Source organism: Xenopus laevis, chromosome 2L, assembly GCF_017654675.1.
Source record: "Xenopus laevis strain J_2021 chromosome 2L, Xenopus_laevis_v10.1, whole genome shotgun sequence".
Taxonomy (NCBI): domain Eukaryota; kingdom Metazoa; phylum Chordata; class Amphibia; order Anura; family Pipidae; genus Xenopus; species Xenopus laevis.
Window position 1 is genome coordinate 186,428,343 of NC_054373.1, and position 16,936 is coordinate 186,445,278.

Consider the following 16,936-nt stretch of genomic DNA (forward strand, 5'->3'; position numbering starts at 1 on the left):
GGGTACAGGCAATAGAGTAGTCAGGTAACAGGCACAGGTCAGGATTCAGATGGGAGCGTCGTCAGGAAACAGGCTGGGGTCAAAACCGGATAACAAGCAGAATATACACGGACAAACAGCACAAGGCTTCAGGCAAAACCACAGGATAAATCATATCACGGGCAACCAGCAGTAACAATGAATGGGCTTAAATACTGTTTGAATTTCGCGCCATTGCGCGCTGGCGTAATTACGCCAGCGCGCCTGCACCTTTAAATAATGCGCATGCGCGCCGCGCGCGCACTAGGACCCGGAAGCCGACGGAGAAGGAGCGTGGTGGCGTGGCGGCCGTCCACGCCGCCGCAACCCAGGTACTTCCATTACAGCTCAGTTTGCTCCTCTCTCCCTCCCTCCTCCCCTCCCTGCTGTAATCTGAGCCCAGAACTATGAGTGAGCAGGGAGAAACTCAGGCAGGAAGTGATGTCACACCAAGCTAATATGGCAGCTGCTATCCTAAACAAACAGAGAGAGTTTCTAGAGCTGTTTATTCAGGTATGGTAAAGCATTTTGCAGAATAAATATAATGTTATAGTTAGCACTTTTGTGGCTAATATATTGGCAATAAACTGCTTTGGTAGCTTTCCTTCTCCTTTAATGTATCAAATAATTTTAGTTAATCATTGAATCCACTGATAGACAGTCTTAGCAACAGCCTAGTAATGGACTAATCTCTGATGTACTATGCAGGTATCGTGCCTTCTCTCACTTACCAAGTGTTCTTCATGAAGAAATTATGGACCACCACTGTACCTGGAAAGGACTCAATGGCTGATTCCATTTTCCACTACTATCAGGTAATCTCCATTGGATTATTGCATTCATAAACATGACACCATTGATAAAACTAGTGCAAATAACGTTATTTCTCTGCTGTTTACCTTAACTGATCCAATTAATAGCATCCAAGGCCGGAACTAGGGGTAGGGGGTGGGCAAAATAGGCATGTGCTTAGGGAGCAGCTTCAATTCCCTTACGTTTAGCCCATGTCACTATATTGCCCTTATAGTAAAGCACCTTTTCCTGTGCTGATGGTGAAATCTCCTTTCCTCCAGTCTTCTTGTCACCTGTACCACATTAAGAATAAAAATGTAATTACAGCTTGTACTTGACCTTATGGCTATTACGATGGAAAAAAATGGTGGCCATCAATTTATTTATATATAAATGCACCAGTTCAATAATGATCCTCTCCTCTCTCAGTGCATGTATTATCAGCTCATTCCTTAGCACCTACAGTATCAGCTTGGGCTGAGTGAATGCCGCCTTCATGTCTCACTGGCGTCTGTTACAGGAATTACCCAAATACTTACGCGGGTACCACAAGTGCACCAGGGAAGAAGTGTTACAGTTGGGGGCTCTGATCTACAGGGTCAAGTTTGAAGATGACAAATCTTATTTCCCAAACATCCCCAAGATCCTGAAGGAGCTGGTACCACAAGATCTCATCCGCCAGCTCAATCCCGATGAGTGGAAGAGGGTAAATGTCATATATTTCTCTACTTTTAACCATTTTATCTGCCTCATTATCAAGTTGCTCCACCATCCTTAGTCATTCACCAGCCTGTGGCCATTAAAAAGTGCTTGTTGGGTTCATCAACTCCTTTGAGACTGAACAGTTGGGCTGCACCCCCTTCAACTTATAAGAATAAAAGAACCAGAAAAATTATACCATTTGTTTAACAGATGCCTTCCTATATACGTTATTAGAGAAAAATAAGGATGCACAAAGTTACTTGGCATGGGGAGGAGGCCCGCTGGGTTCACAGCAGAGCAAAATTTAGCTAGCCTTGGATCAACACTGAAGTATTAATATGGTATTGAGTTTAGACCTACCGTATATACTCGAGTATAAGCCGAGTTTTTCAGCCCCCAAAATATGCTGAAAAACTCTACCTCGGCTTATACTCGGGTCAAGCGCAAAAACCGTCGCCAGTGTCTAAGAATAGTCGCCGGCGCCTAAGAATAGTCACCGGCATCCAAGAATAGTTGCCGGCGTCCAAGAATAGTCTCCAAGAATATTCGCCGGCGTCCAAGAATGGTTGCCGGCATCCAAAAACAAGACGCCGGCACCTCCAATGGGAGCAGAAACCCTCGATTTTTTGATTGAAACTTACCAGAAGCTGCTGCATTTCTCACCCTAGGCTTATACTCAAGTCAATAAGCTTTCCCAGTTTTTGGAGTTAAAATTAGGTACCTCGGCTTATATTCGGGACGGCTTATACTCGAGTATATACGGTATCTAGGTAGTAAGAGCTGTATATTCTGGAGACTCCACAAAGAGAAGCCAATGAGTCCATTTTTGTCTGAATTTGTTTCCTTGAGTTTAAATCTCTCGAATTGATATATTTCTTGAATCTGAAAGACCCACTCCTTAATTGACGGAATCCGATCTGTTCTCCAATACCTGGGAATTAGTGCTTTGGCCACATTAATCATGGTTGATACAACTGAACGCTTATATTGTGCCGTAGACTTTGGATTGTTGTCAAGTAAAAAAAAAGGCTGCTGAGTCCTGAATTGTCAGATCACTGAACGTTGGTAATAATTGTTGGATTTTTGACCAGTAAGGTTTTATCTCCGGGCAATCCCACATAATGTGGGTCAGTGTCACAGTCGCCTGTTTACATCGCCAACATGTATCTGGAAAATTCGGGTATATGTTCGATAGCTTTGTAGGAACTCTATACCATTGGGATAGTATTTATAATAATGCTCCTGCAGTTTGGAGTTAGTTGCTGTTTGAAATGATCTTTCTACAATAGAGGTCTATTCTTCATCTAGGAATGTAACATGAAGTTCTCTTTGAAAATATCTAATGGAGATGCCTGTGTTTCTGAGAGAATTCTATGTAATAAAGAAATTTCATGGGGGTGTCGTACTGATCTCGTGAACAGCTTTTCAAAGGACGTAACGTCCATATCCCCATTACATAGTGTTCCCTCTGTCATCAAAAAGTGTTGAATCTGACAAAAACTCAAACGATCGATGTAATGCTCTCTGGTGTCAGGATCTCCTCCAATTTTTTAAGTTGTCTTCCACACAACCAGTGTTTAAAATTTGTTACTCAGAGTCTCGGCCATAGACTCAATTTTATCCAAAAAATCCACATTTTTAACAATGATTTCCTTTTTCTCTTACACCTTTTACTTTGTACCTTGGGTGTAAAAACACCCATTCACTTCAATGTGTTTTGCAAACATGAACATGATTAAAGGGTCACTGTTTATTGGTGGGCCCTTCACCCTTTCCTTCGCCACCTCCCACCCCACCCCACCCCAGGGAAGTCATTTTGGGAGCCAGCACCCAAGGGGAACAGCCCCCCATTTTGGTAACCTCTAAATTCGACTATATCTAGGATTCTAGCCAGTGTGGATAATGCATATCAGCTTCAGACTCTTCAGTTTCCAAGAGCTTTAGCAAAGAATTCTGTAACCTGAAGTCTGGCCACACTTACGTAGGGGCGTAACTACAGAGGAACAAGACCCTGCGGCTGCAGGAGGGCCCAGGAGGTATAGGGGGCCCCACGAAGCCCTAATTAGTGAGCAATTGCAACATATATTGGTAAAACATGGCAACCTCTGGATATATAGGGGGGCCCTAAAATTAATTTGGTGTGAGGCCCAGTAACACGTATTTAAGCCACTGAGCAGTAGTCTAAATAATGAATAACTCCTGGTATAAATGTTATATATTCCTGTCTAACCGGTTCCCTTTCCCTTGCAGTCCATTATTGCCTATTTCAATAAACATGCTGGGAAAACCCGAGAAGAATCTAAAGTTGCCTTTCTGAAGCTCATATACAAATGGCCTACGTTTGGATCTGCTTTCTTCGAAGTGAAGGTAAAGACATTGCCCTTGTTACAGATCAGTGCCATACATTGTACTCATATGAAAACCACCCGACCTGTTTATATGGGCCTTTATTTGAGTTCATTGTTACTGTACTTCCTACAATTAGGGATTGCTGTTTAATAACCAACAGCAACCCCTCAGATATTCCAGACAGATACATAAAGGCTGTCGGCCGATTGTTGTGGATTATCAGACCCTTGTATATTGTATATCAGTTCATTCCCTTTCCTTTTTATAGCAAACGACTGAGCCCCATTTCCCGGAGATTCTTCTTATAGCAATTAATAAGCATGGAGTCAGTCTAATAGACCCAAAGACAAAGGTAAGTACCCTTCCCTTTATAATAAGCAAAGTAAAAACCATAATGGCACCCATCAGCTTCCTCCAGATTTGGGTGGGTGGCATATTGTCACATTGTGCAAATGGAATCTGTCAGTGTGTGTGTGCAGGAATAATGGGAGGACTTTGTCTCATTGTGAGTGTTTGTCAATAGCAATAGAAACTTTGGGATGAGAGGTCGGTGCTAAAATAGCAAAGACAAACATTTTACCCCAAAACCCAATTTTCGGCACAGTTTATATTGAAAGGTGCTGATGAGATCTTTGTGCTGCCCAGTTAGGGCATCTCCAACCAAAAACTCAGCCAATATAGCTGACTTACCCCCTTCAGGCTGAAGATGGGGCCTGCCTGACCAATATCTGGCAGAGAATCAAGCAGATATCTATTGAGCAGGTCTGAAAATCCCATCAGGTAAAGGTCCACATCAGCACATGTGGTCCTGGTCCAATGGGTCTCTGCAAGCCACTGTATGACTCCAATAACATCCTCATTGGTTGTTTTATAGTTTTAATTTACCCTTCTCCTCCCTCTTTGCCCCACACAGGACATTCTGGCAACTCATACCTTCACGAAGATCTCCAACTGGAGCAGCGGGAATACGTATTTCCACATCACTATCGGGAATCTAGTGAGAGGGAGCAAACTGCTGTGCGAGACCTCCTTGGTAAGAGTTGTTGTGCCTTCAAATACGTTGCTCATATGTATTAGTCCATTCAGACCATGGACCAATCAGTTGGAGTATCCTACGAGTCAACCCATGGATGATCCTTAAAGTACCTTTAATTGTGTGCCCATGCCCCAGACCTTCAGCTTAATGAAAATATCAAACAACTGATAAACCAGATGGAAACAACCAAGTGTTCCACAGTCTCCTTTGTATGGCAGCAACATTTTCATATAATCCAACTAGTAAATTGGGGTATTTGGGATAATTGCTCCATGTTGACGTTGGAGCACAATTTCTAGCAATGTAAAATCCACTTGTCGTTGTGTTTTTACCAGGGTTACAAGATGGATGACCTTCTGACATCATACATCAGCCAGATGTTGACATCAATGAACAAGCAGAGGGGTGCTAAAGGGAGCAAGTGAACTGGTGTGAAGTACTGGCATTTGGCCATAGACTTTATTCGCTCTTTGAAGCATGTGGGGTATCCCTGTAGTTGGGGAAAGACTTTCTCTCCACAGGTCTGGAACATGAGTGACTCTGAATCCAGAATTTCTTTTGATTCAGATACTGAGGAGTCAAGCCCACCGTCCAGTGAGGATGACTATCTGTGACCAGCGTCTTGGTGGGACCTTCTAAAGTGGTAGCCTTGGGTCAGGAATGAGTGTCTAGGAGATACCACGATGAGAGTCTTGAGGCTTCCTCGGTTCTCCTTGCAAGGAAAAAAGCCTTATACATTGACTCTGGGTGAATGGAAAGTATGGTTTCTTTTTATTGATGATACATTGAGGTATTTAGTAGTAGGTGGCCTTTGGAGCCAGAAGAGAAGACCAGAGTTTGAGTTTGATTGTCATGAGTTATGGAAATGTACAGTCCGATGCCATGCAAGGTGGCCCAAGTGGCTATGAAAATCAGCATGGAAAAAGAGGACAGATTTTAATATATTGCAAAGTTCAGAGTCATATAAGAGTACATTTGATAACACTGCATTTTATTTATTTAACTTAATATACCAATTTGTTCTGAAATTCTGGATTTGAAAAAATGTTTGAAAATACTGAAATATAATTTTTTGGACTGTGTCATGTTCTTTTGGGCAAGGTTGTGATATGGAACACTAATTAGAGCAAGGCAATTTAGGGGGGACACTGATGCTAGAAGAAACCAAGGAGGTTGTAGACACCAAATTGGGCCGAACGTCTATAATTTAATGAGATCACACCTGCTGCCATTCTATCTATAGACAGGCTCTCGGACATGTCATTGGCTTCCCTTAGTAGGACAGATCTTTGTGGGCTGTTTATGGCCATGTAAAAATAAAAAAAGCCCTAAGGCAGTGGTCATCAAACATCATGGACAAACTTGGTCTGAGTTCCCCTTGAAGGTCCATGCTTTTGTCAGAGCTCCGCTTAGCTCATGAAATTATTACTGACATACTCCAGACATAGTTCCAAGAATAGATTGGGCTTCAAATACATATTCACCCCAAATATCACCCTAACTGACCTTCAGGCTGAGCCTCTAGAGGTATAAAGGAGAGCAAACGGCCATTTTTCCCAAATCTCAGTCTAACTGGCCTTCAGTCTAAGTGCCCCTTCCCCCAGAGGACCAGCTCCAGAATTAGGAACTACATCCCTAAGGTATTCAAGTATGACTTAGTCTACACACCCGTTTGAGCAGAGCTTTTCCAGTGTCTTGGGTTCAAACCCCCATTTTGGACCAACTTTTGTTCCCTTATACATGAAAACATGAACAGAACACCCACCATGTACATATAATAATACATAATATTACAAATAAACTGCAAAAATCTGAAAACTCAATTACCTTGATTCCTCTCAGCACTTGGAAATCTCTGCCCTAGAACTATATTTGTAGTTCAGAGCTTCTTAAAGGGATACATAGTAGTTATAACATGTCCATCAAGTTCTTCTTTTTGACCAAGTAAATCCCCTCTGTCTAGCTGTCCACGGGAAGTGGAAAAACACCATTTCAATGTGTCTCCAATTTGGCTCATTGGAGGGGAAAAAATGATTTTCTGATTTCAAATAGAGCAAACAGACCAGCTACAGGGTCATCATTGAACTAAGATCATGAATATCAGTAACCTTCCCTTTGGCTATAGGAATGGACATCATGAGCAAGTTGCACTACACTACAGTTGCATTCATAGTTTCACTTTTATATTCACAATTTTGAGTTTTGTGTATGAATTTAGCACAGTTGCTCTACTTTAAGATGACCACACAGAAGGAACAATGTAGACCAATTCTGTCACTTCTAAAATAAGTCCATGTGTGATACCCCATAACGTCTGATGCCATCAAAGTTGTCTTTTTAATACAGGAGGCCCTTGGGGTAAAGATTGAGTTTGGTTTACAGGTATGGGAACTATTATCCAAAATGGAAAGTGTGGTGTTTATACAAATGGCCTGCAGGTGTCACTGTGCACATGAGTTATACTGTGGATATATAGTACTATCAATGATAGAGTTGGAAGTTACTGTTGTGTAATGGCTGCATGAGTCTGCTAATAAAGCACTGTTATACTCTACTCATCCTCGGCTACCCAAAACATAACAGAAAGGACTTGGGGTTTTCAAGGAGAGGGGGTCTGCTAGGCAGTGGCTACAGAACAGCCAAGAAGAAGACAATTCAGGGATGGGTATTGTAAGTCTGATGTAAAATGATTTATGGAAAGTAGAGGAATGGAGGAAGGTTTGGCATGTTTCATACTAACAGAAGCCATAAGTGCCCCAGGAAAGACTTGTAGATCAAGTGAGAATAACTTGATGGACAGAGGAGAAAACAATAACCTGAAGTTGGGGGGAAATAAGGGTGATACATGGAAGAGCCTGCCTGTGGGAAATGGTTCAGGAAGGGAAATCCAGGCCTGGATTTGTGGAAAGGCCACCTAGGCCCGGGCCTAGGGTGGCAGGATTTAGGGGGGCGGCATGCTGCCCAACCACACCCACATTGCTTTTGAAATACTGGGGATGCGCTGGAGATACGATAGTTTTTTATTTCCTGTGCGCTAATCCCCATTGCTCCGGTTCCAATTATGAAAATTTGTGTGAATAAAAGGGATGGGACGGGGGTGACCAACGTTAGCGGGCCTAGGGGTGCCCGCTATGTAAATCCGGCCCTGGGGAAATCACAGGGTAAATATAAAGAAACATCAATGGGCAGACTAAATGGACCAAGAGGTTCCTGCCCATTGAACCATATGGACCTCGATGCCCATCCCCGTCTGACCCGGTGTGATCATCAAAAATGTTCCCAGAATAAACACATCCCATTATGGAATAAATTGAAATCCCAACATCCCGTTGCACAACTGGACTTTATTGCTTCCTTTCTAATAAATATTTCAACACATATTCATTTACAGGGAGCTAAAACTGTATCAAAATCCAGTTTAATCAAGATTTACAATATAATACAGTGAAATGATCAACATAAACCAATCTGCGAGGAAAAATAAACATGATTTGTGTCTGAGAAATGAAAAATACTAACTGATGCGCAAAACACATATTCCTGCTGAATTGTGCTTAGTACAGGGAATACCTATGTGCCATAGTTTTATGGGATCTCTCTGTACAGACTATGAGCAAACTTAGGGACTGTTCCTGCTGAATTGTGCTTAGTACAGGGAATACCTATGTGCCATAGTTTTATGGGATATCTCTGTACAGACTATGAGCAAACTTAGGGACTGTTCCTGCTGAATTGTGCTTAGTACAGGGAATACCTATGCTGCCATAGTTTTATGGGATCTCTCTGTACAGACTATGAGCAAATTTAAGGGCTGTTCCTGCTGAATTGTGCTTAGTACAGGGAATACCTATGCTGCCATAGTTTTATGGGATCTCTCTGTACAGACTATAAGCAAATTTAGGGACTGTTCCTGCTGAATTGTGCTTAGTACAGGGAATACCTATGCTGCCATAGTTTTATGGGATCTCTCTGTACAGACTATAAGCAAATTTAGGGACTGTTCCTGCTGAATTGTGCTTAGTACAGGGGAATACCTATGCTGCCATAGTTGTATAGTAAGTTGTGGCCAGAGAGTCTGAGAACAAAGAAACATTAAGCTGAGTAATGAAACAAAATGTAAAAGGGTAAATAATAATCGAGACTTAATGATCCTTTAACGTAGACTTTTAGGTAAGACCATTGCACATATTGGAACATCTCACAAACAATGAAGTCCAACCTACAGCCTTCCAGCCATGGTGGTACTACAACTCCCAGCATCCTTTGCAGTCTAAGGATCCTGAATAAAAGCTGCATAATAATAATATAGATTATTTTAAAAAAACATTTGATATGATTGTGTTCTATGTACATGTTAGCAGTGAATATACAGTACAGTGTGTTTCACTCCATGAAGAACATGAGTCTGTTACCCTGTTATACACTTGGAAAGAGAACCCCCTGTTTGGGGAAAGCACTAAAGGTGACGTGCCCTCACCCCAGGAGCCAGAGTATACAGTATATACAGTAGAAATCCTCAGTAAACAAATACAAATGGCTCCTTTAATAACTCAACTTTAAACTCCTGAATGTGCAAATGCGACTGCCTCCCATTTGTATCAGCCATTAAAGAGGTTGTTCACCTTTAAATTCCTTTTTAGTTTGATGTAGAGAGTGAGGTTTTTAGACAATTTGCAACTGGTTTTCATTTTTTCTTATTCTTTTTCTTGTTGTTTTATTCAGCAGCTCTCCAGTTTGCAAAATCAGCAGTCTGGTTCCTAGGGTCCAAATTCCCCTAGCAACCATGCATTGATTTGAATAAGAGACTGGAATATGAATAGGAGAGGCCTGAATAGAAAGATGAGTAATAAACAGTAGCAATAACAATAAATGTGTAGCCTTACAGAGCATTTGTTTTTTAGATGGGGTCAGTGACCCCCATATGAAAGCTAGAAAAAGTCAGAAGAAGGAGGCAAATAATTTAAAAACTATAAAAGAGAAAAAATGAAGACCAATTGAAAAGTTGTTTAAGAGTAGCCATTCTATAACGTACTAAAAGTTAGCTTAAAGGTGATGCACCCCTTTAATGATGGCCACATATCTATGTAGAGTCAGTAGGTAGGTGATATTCTAATGGCTTATGGTTACAGTCTGGGACGATCCATTTACACAGATGGACATAGGGGGACTGATAAGGGATCACACCAGGCTGCAGACACCTCCCAGGGAAATATTCATATAACAGAAGTAGGTAGAAATACTGTACATGATGTTTTGTGCTTCTGTACCAGCCCAAGGCAACCACAGCCCTTTAGCAGTAAAGATCTGTGTCTCCAAAGATGCCCCAGTAGCTCCCCATCTTCTTTTCTGCTGATTCACATGCTCTGTGCTGCTGTCACTTACTGAGCTTAGGGAGCCACTCACAATATACAGTACACATAGAATAGAAATGTCACAATATAAGGCTGATTAGTAATTAATACACATAATTACTACATGGCAGCACAGAAACCAGTGCAATTAGCATCAGAATTGAATAATCAGCAAACCTGTAGCATCAGCTTATATTACAGCCAGGGAAGCTCATTTTCTGCTGGATAATTAGTGACGAGCCCTAAGCTTAGCTTCTCAACAGCCAATCAGAGCCCACTGAGCATGTGAGTGTCACAGACACTCCTAACAAAATCCAAGATGGGGGAGCTCCTGTGCGTAACTTTGAAGGACTGAATCATTTCTGTTATAGAGATGCTCAAAATTTAGGCTGGTGCAGCAAGTTCAATATTTAAAATACAGGTATGGGATCTGTTATCCGGAAAGGGCCTCTCCCACAGACTCCATTTTATCCAAATAATCCATATTTTTAAAAATGATTTCCTTTTTCTGTGTAATAATAAAACAGTAACTTGTACTTGATCCCAACTAAGATATAATTAATCCTCATTGGAGGCAAAATCAGTTTATGGTATGAAGATCCAAATTACGGCAAGTTCCATTATCCAAAAAACCCCAGGTCCCGAGCATTCTGAATAACAGGTCCCTGGCATAGATTAGACTTAAAGGAGAACCAAACCCTAAAAATTAATATGGCTAATTGGCTATAAATGCTGTACAGGTTGCTTTTATAGCTAATTAGCCATATTCATTTTTATGTTCTTTTATGCTTATTTATTATTTCATTTTCTTAAAAAAATTGCTTTGCGGGAAAAAAATCAGATTTTCAAAATTTTTTCATCCAATTTTCTTGAATTTCAAATTTTTTTCTGAATTTTCTTATTAACCAAAAAATCTAAAAACTCCGGAAATTTCGGGGTATCGCACAAAAACCCAACACACATCAAAAAATCATTGGGACTTCTTCGATTGACTTATATGCAACCTCGACAGGTCTGAGATGCCGGATTTTCAGATTTGGACTTTACCATCCTCAGGGTTTAATAAATTCTGAAAAATGAGTGATTTTTTAAAAGTCAGATTTTATAAAAAAAAATCACAAATTTTTCGTGATTTTTGCATTCGGAGTTAAGTAAATAACCCCAAGGGGGTTATTTATAAAAGTCTGAATTTATCTCAATATTTTCTGCTACAAACTCCGATCAAATCCGCTCGGGTCTTTTACGCTTATTTATTATTACATTTTCCTAAAAATTTGCTTTGCAGTAAAAAATCTGATTTTCACAATTTTTTCATCCAATTTTCAAGATTTTTTCGGAATTTTCACCAGAAAACGCCAAAAACTTCAGGGTATTGCACGAAACCCAGCGCACATAAAAAATTCATTGGGACTTCTCCCATTGACTTAAATGACAGGTCTGAAATGCCGGATTTTCAGATTTGGACTTTTCCATCCTCAGGGTTTAATAAATTCCAAAAAATTCGTGATTTTTTAAAAGTCAGATTTTATAAAAATAAAAAATCACAAATTTTTCGTGATTTTTGCATTTGGAGTTTAGTAAATAACGCCCAAGTCTGGATTTATCTCAATATTTTCTGCTACAAACTCCGATCAAATCCGCTCGGGTCTTTTACGCTTATTTATTATTACATTTTCCCAAAAATTAAAAAATCAGATTTTCACAATTTTTTTCATCCAATTTTCACGATTTTTTCGGAATTTTGGAAAACTCCAAAAACTCCGGGGTATTGCACAAAACCCAGAGCACATAAGAAATTCATTGGGACTTCTCCCATTGACTTAAATGACAGGTCTGAGATGCCAGATTTTCAGATTCGGACTTTCGAAATTTGTGATTTTTGAAAGGTCTGATTTTATAAAAAAAAAAATCACAATTTTTTTGTGATTTTTGCATTTGGGGTTTATTAAGAGTCTGTTTTAATCATGTGCAGAGTAACTTTTGTAGCCATTAATAGTCTGGACTTTACCTGGCAGTTAAAGGAATGAACCTGGGGAGGACATTCACCCATTGAAGTAACAATAAATATTATGGTTTGGAAAAACCACTCTGATGTTCTTCTAAGCAGAACTCTTTCTTTCTTTACTTCTCATGGACAGAAACTGACCAGCAGGTGGCGCTGTTGTAGCAAAATGAATTCCTATTAACAGTACATGTATCCCATAATATCTTGGAATTAAAAAAGAATAAATAATGAATGTAGATTGCAGAAGTGCATAGAATAGTCCCCTCCTCAATTTTACATTCACTTGTTTTAAAGGTTTAATTATCCTTTAAGGACCAGAAACACCAAAGCACTTAAAGTGACGGGATACACTAATTATTCCTGTAGTTCTGCTGTGCTCAGCCTTTTTTTTCTTCTGTTGCCGAAAATAAACTCTGCCTCTTTTAAACTTGTATCCAATTCCCTGGGCACAAGGCTGGTGCCTGCTGTGCAAACCACAGAATTACCAGCACATTTGGGGTGCAGTAGCTCCAGGGTTTCCTTTGGCAACCATGTAAAAGTGCGGGAGTGTGTTTAGGCCGAAGGACCTTAATGGATTGTGCACAACTGTGATCTGTACACTAATAATCCTATCCCAACCCATGGAGGGTGAGACAAGGCAGCATTAAGAAAAGAACCACCTCTGAAAATAAATACAGGGCTCCCCCGGGAATAAGGTCAGATGGAATGCTTATAGCACGATGTTCCACAAACTGGGAATGGGCAGCTCGATTTACTCAGTATTTTTGTATCTGGACCATACAGTTCTTATGTTTCTTCTCTATCATGGGGCACATCGCTCAAACTCGCCCTTCGATTCCATTCCCAGCCAGCCCTAAATTGGTAGTTGATTTGTTTTCCTGAGTATGTTGAGCAATAATGGCTTTCCAATCAGAAGGATACTTTTTTGGAGTTACTGTAGAGAGACCATCCAAAAACTCAACACTGGCATTGTCCTGGCAGATAAGGACACAATGCAATTATGAGTCAATGGGTCCACCAAGTCCAGGCCACCAACAAGTTCCATGTGCAGCAGGTGTCTATCTACTAATCATTCATGGCTTGAGGGTAAATGATGAAATGAGATCAACCAGCAAGGAGGTATCATAAGGTGAACCCTGTGATTGTTCCTCATCAGTGAGGCACCAGGTCCTGACTAAGTTCCATGTTGAGCAATGAAGAACTCATGGACACCATGCAAAGCCAGTCAGTTCAACAATCTACTGGTCTGAGCAGTGTGTAAAACTACAAAGTGCAATGGAAGTGAATTTTCTAGTAAATGATCCAGCAAGACCTGGAGAGGAAACCAAGACTTGTGCACCAAGCTTTCAGAGAACAGAATACCCATGTCCTTGGTGGGAATCCTCATCTGGAAGCTGTAAGTAACTTGGCCACAGCTGGAAACCACAGTTTTGGGGTTCCTGGTGCAGAATTTTCAATTCTCTGCAGAGCTGATGCTCGCCTCGCTGTTTCTGATGTTGGGGGTCGTAGGCTGACTTTTTGCTTCACTGTCTGATGAGGCTGACATGTCTATCTCTGCAAAAAGGAAAAAACTATATTATTTCTTTAACTCTATGAATGTCTATACTTATGTTGGTGTTCTTCTCCAAATGGCCCAGGCCTGAGATGAAGGAGACTGGCCTCACTGGGAAGACTAGTTCTTTGAAGATTACTTGCCACCTTTGAGACAACCACACTTTTGCTTATAAGATAAGGTTTATAAGATAAGGTTAATGGAAAGTAGGTAGAGACAACATATCCCTGGTGTGAGAGCTACATTATCAGGGATGTATTAGCCTATCAAGGTGGGCACTAGTGGGCATCAGCCTAGAACAATTGCTTTCAGTCTAACCTTATCTCCATCCTAAAAACCTAAAATGTTTTGCATAGTCTATCTAGCTGATGTGAGATTGAGCCTCATGTGTCATGTTCTCTGATGGGCCTTAGGACTTAGACTCATACAGTCGTGTATTCATCTAGGCCAATAATCATCCAGGCCCATTATCATCCAGGACCATAATCATTTCAGTCCATAATCATCCAGTCCCATACTCATCCAGGCCCATACTCACCAAGGCCAACACTCATCTAGGCCCTTAATCCTCAAGGTTAATACTCACCCAGACCCATTATAATCCAGGACCATAATCATCCATTCCCATAATCATCCAGGCCATATTCATCCGGGCCAATACTCAGCCAGTCCCACAATCACCCAGACCAATGCTCATCCAGTCCCATTATCATCCAGGCCAATACTCATTCAGGTCTTTAATCATCCAGGACAATACTCAATTAGGCCCATAATCCTCAAGGCCAATATTTATACAAACCCATATTCATCCAGTCCCATAAACATCCAGGCCAATACTCATCTAGGTCCAAATTCATCCAGGTCCATAATTATCTGGGCCAATACTCTAGCCCCCTATTCATCCAGCCAAATACTCATCCAGGCCCATGCGCATCCAGGACCATAATCATCCAGTCCCATAATAATCCAGGTCCATAATCATCAGGCCAATACTCATCCAGGCCCATAATCATCCAGGCCAATACTCATCCAGGTACATAATCATCCAGTCCCATAATAATCCAGGTCCATAATCATCAGGCCAATACTCATCCAGGCCAATACTCATACAGGCCCATAATCATCCAGGCCAATACTCATCCAGGTACATAATCATCCAGTCCCATAATCATCCAGGTTCATAATCATCCAGGCCAATACTCATCCAGGTTCATAATCATCCAGGACTATACTCATCCAGGTTCATAATCATCCAGGCCAATACTCATCCAGGTTCATAATCATCCAGGACTATACTCATCCAGGTTCATAATCATCCAGGCCAATACTCATCCAGGTTCATAATCATCCAGGCCAATACTCATCCAGACCCATATTCATCCAGGACTATACTCATGCAACTCAATGTCAATACTCATCCAGGCCCATACTCATCTGGGTTCATAATAATCCAGGCTCATAATCATCTAATACCTATCTAATGTAACTGCTATGTTGTTGCTACATGGCACCATATATTGCTCCATAATTGTGCTAATTGGAGGGCATCATTCTTATACATCACACTGGGACCTTTGGGATTATATGCTAAAATTACACATCAGAAGAACACTGTAATTTATGCGTAGAAATGTGCTGAACTGTTCAATCTATAATTATATACATGTTCTTCTATGCTTGTACTTACCAGTTTTAAACGTGTTGTAAAACCCACTACTAAGATTCACCTGGCTTTCTGGGCAACAGGGTAACCCTCTCTCTCGCCACCTAAAGAAGAACAATAATGATGATCTGAGCAAATTCACCCAAGGACATAAAACGGGCTGTGAATGTAATTAAAGCCAAAGTTTACAAAGTAAAGTATTAATGACTATCCTGAAAACTATTTCCTTTATCCAGCTGTTACTGTTACTTCTTATATAGCGTTTCCATCAATCTGCATGTTTGTCAAAGTCCTGAGGTTGTGTTTACTTCCCCTTTATTTAAATGATTCTCCTTTTATATCAAGTGAAGTAGTGACATTTGTTTCCCGAGGTAGTGAATTCATGTGAGTGTGTCTACAAGATAAAAGCAGAGGGAACCCAGCTCACCCGTGTAAGAGGAAGATGAGGGCAATCACTAGCACCGAAACAGCATCCGTCAGAATCCACATCAATCTGTATTCCTCTGGGGTCTGCAATACATCAATAGGACATAATGGAATATTAGGGTCACTTGCAGGGGGGATGGGCACCCAATGGGGTTTGCACTAAATGGAGCCATGGGTATGGGCACTAGTGTTAAATCCACATCTCGCATGGCTAATTAGCTGCATGCTGCAGACTGAACTGATTTATATGCCGCTATGCATCATGCATTCAAACGAACATGCAGGACGTGGATTTAATGGTTGGCAGGTATTAAAGGGGAACTAAAAATTGTGTCTAAAAATGTCCTATTTTCTATAGTGAACTTATTGCACGAGGCTAAAGTTTGAGCTTGTCAATAGCAGCAATGATCCAGGACTTCAAACTTGTCACAGGGGGTCACCATCTTGGAAAGTGTCTGTGACACTCACATGCTCAGTGGGCTCTGATTGGCTGTTGAGAAGCTAAGCTTAGGGCTCGTCACTAATTATCCAGCAGAAAATGACCTTCCCTGGCTGTAATATAAGCTGATGCTACAGGTTTGCTGATTATTCAATTCTGATGCTAATTGCACTGGTTTCTGTGCTGCCATGTAGTAATTATCTGTATTAAGGGATAAGTAAACCTTAAAAATAATTCATTATTTATTTTGTTTTTATTCCAAGATATTAAGGGATACATGTACTGTTAATATGAATGAATTTTGTTACAACAGCGCCACCTGCTGGTCAGTTTCCCACCAGTCTGACCAGCAAGTAGTCAAGGAAGTTGTCAGGAGAAAGAAAGAGGTTAAGGTTTGCGACTCACCATAAGGAACATTGGCCTATCCATGTGTTTCAGGGTGTGCACTACGTTTGTGGTGACGGAATGAGCGCCAGCACACCAGGCCAGGGAGAAGAGCCAGGGTTCACTCACCACATACAGGTTGGTAGTGATGTTGGCATCTGCATACATTCTGAAATAAACAAGACAAATGATGTATCACATGTGCCCTCTGGATATACA

At 40.9% G+C, this 16,936-nt stretch overlaps 2 protein-coding genes across 5 annotated transcripts in view; one reads left to right on the plus strand and one right to left on the minus strand.

The window, feature by feature from the left end:
* The window catches only part of myo7a.L (myosin 7a L homeolog), a 93,516-nt gene extending 87,537 nt beyond the window's left edge, over positions 1 to 5,979 (plus strand). For 3 of the 4 annotated variants that reach the window (XM_041582840.1, XM_041582838.1, XM_018247870.2), the window contains 6 exons: positions 727 to 833; positions 1,331 to 1,516; positions 3,763 to 3,879; positions 4,130 to 4,213; positions 4,775 to 4,894; positions 5,233 to 5,979. In XM_041582840.1, the coding sequence (XP_041438774.1) occupies positions 727 to 833; positions 1,331 to 1,516; positions 3,763 to 3,879; positions 4,130 to 4,213; positions 4,775 to 4,894; positions 5,233 to 5,322 (704 nt within the window). In that variant the 3' untranslated portion in view covers positions 5,323 to 5,979. The remainder of the gene's footprint in view (positions 1 to 726; positions 834 to 1,330; positions 1,517 to 3,762; positions 3,880 to 4,129; positions 4,214 to 4,774; positions 4,895 to 5,232) is intronic. The other variant, XM_041582839.1, reaches the window with a different exon arrangement.
* Positions 5,980 to 12,070: 6,091 nt separating this feature from the next.
* XB877238.L (provisional ortholog of glycerophosphodiester phosphodiesterase domain containing 5 L homeolog) overlaps positions 12,071 to 16,936 on the minus strand; it is a 45,500-nt gene continuing 40,634 nt past the window's right edge. The window contains exons 13-16 of the mRNA XM_018247869.2: positions 16,739 to 16,886; positions 15,896 to 15,978; positions 15,493 to 15,572; positions 12,071 to 13,807 (exon numbers count right to left, since the gene is read on the minus strand). Coding sequence (XP_018103358.1) covers positions 13,707 to 13,807; positions 15,493 to 15,572; positions 15,896 to 15,978; positions 16,739 to 16,886 — 412 coding nt within the window. The 3' untranslated portion in view covers positions 12,071 to 13,706. The remainder of the gene's footprint in view (positions 13,808 to 15,492; positions 15,573 to 15,895; positions 15,979 to 16,738; positions 16,887 to 16,936) is intronic.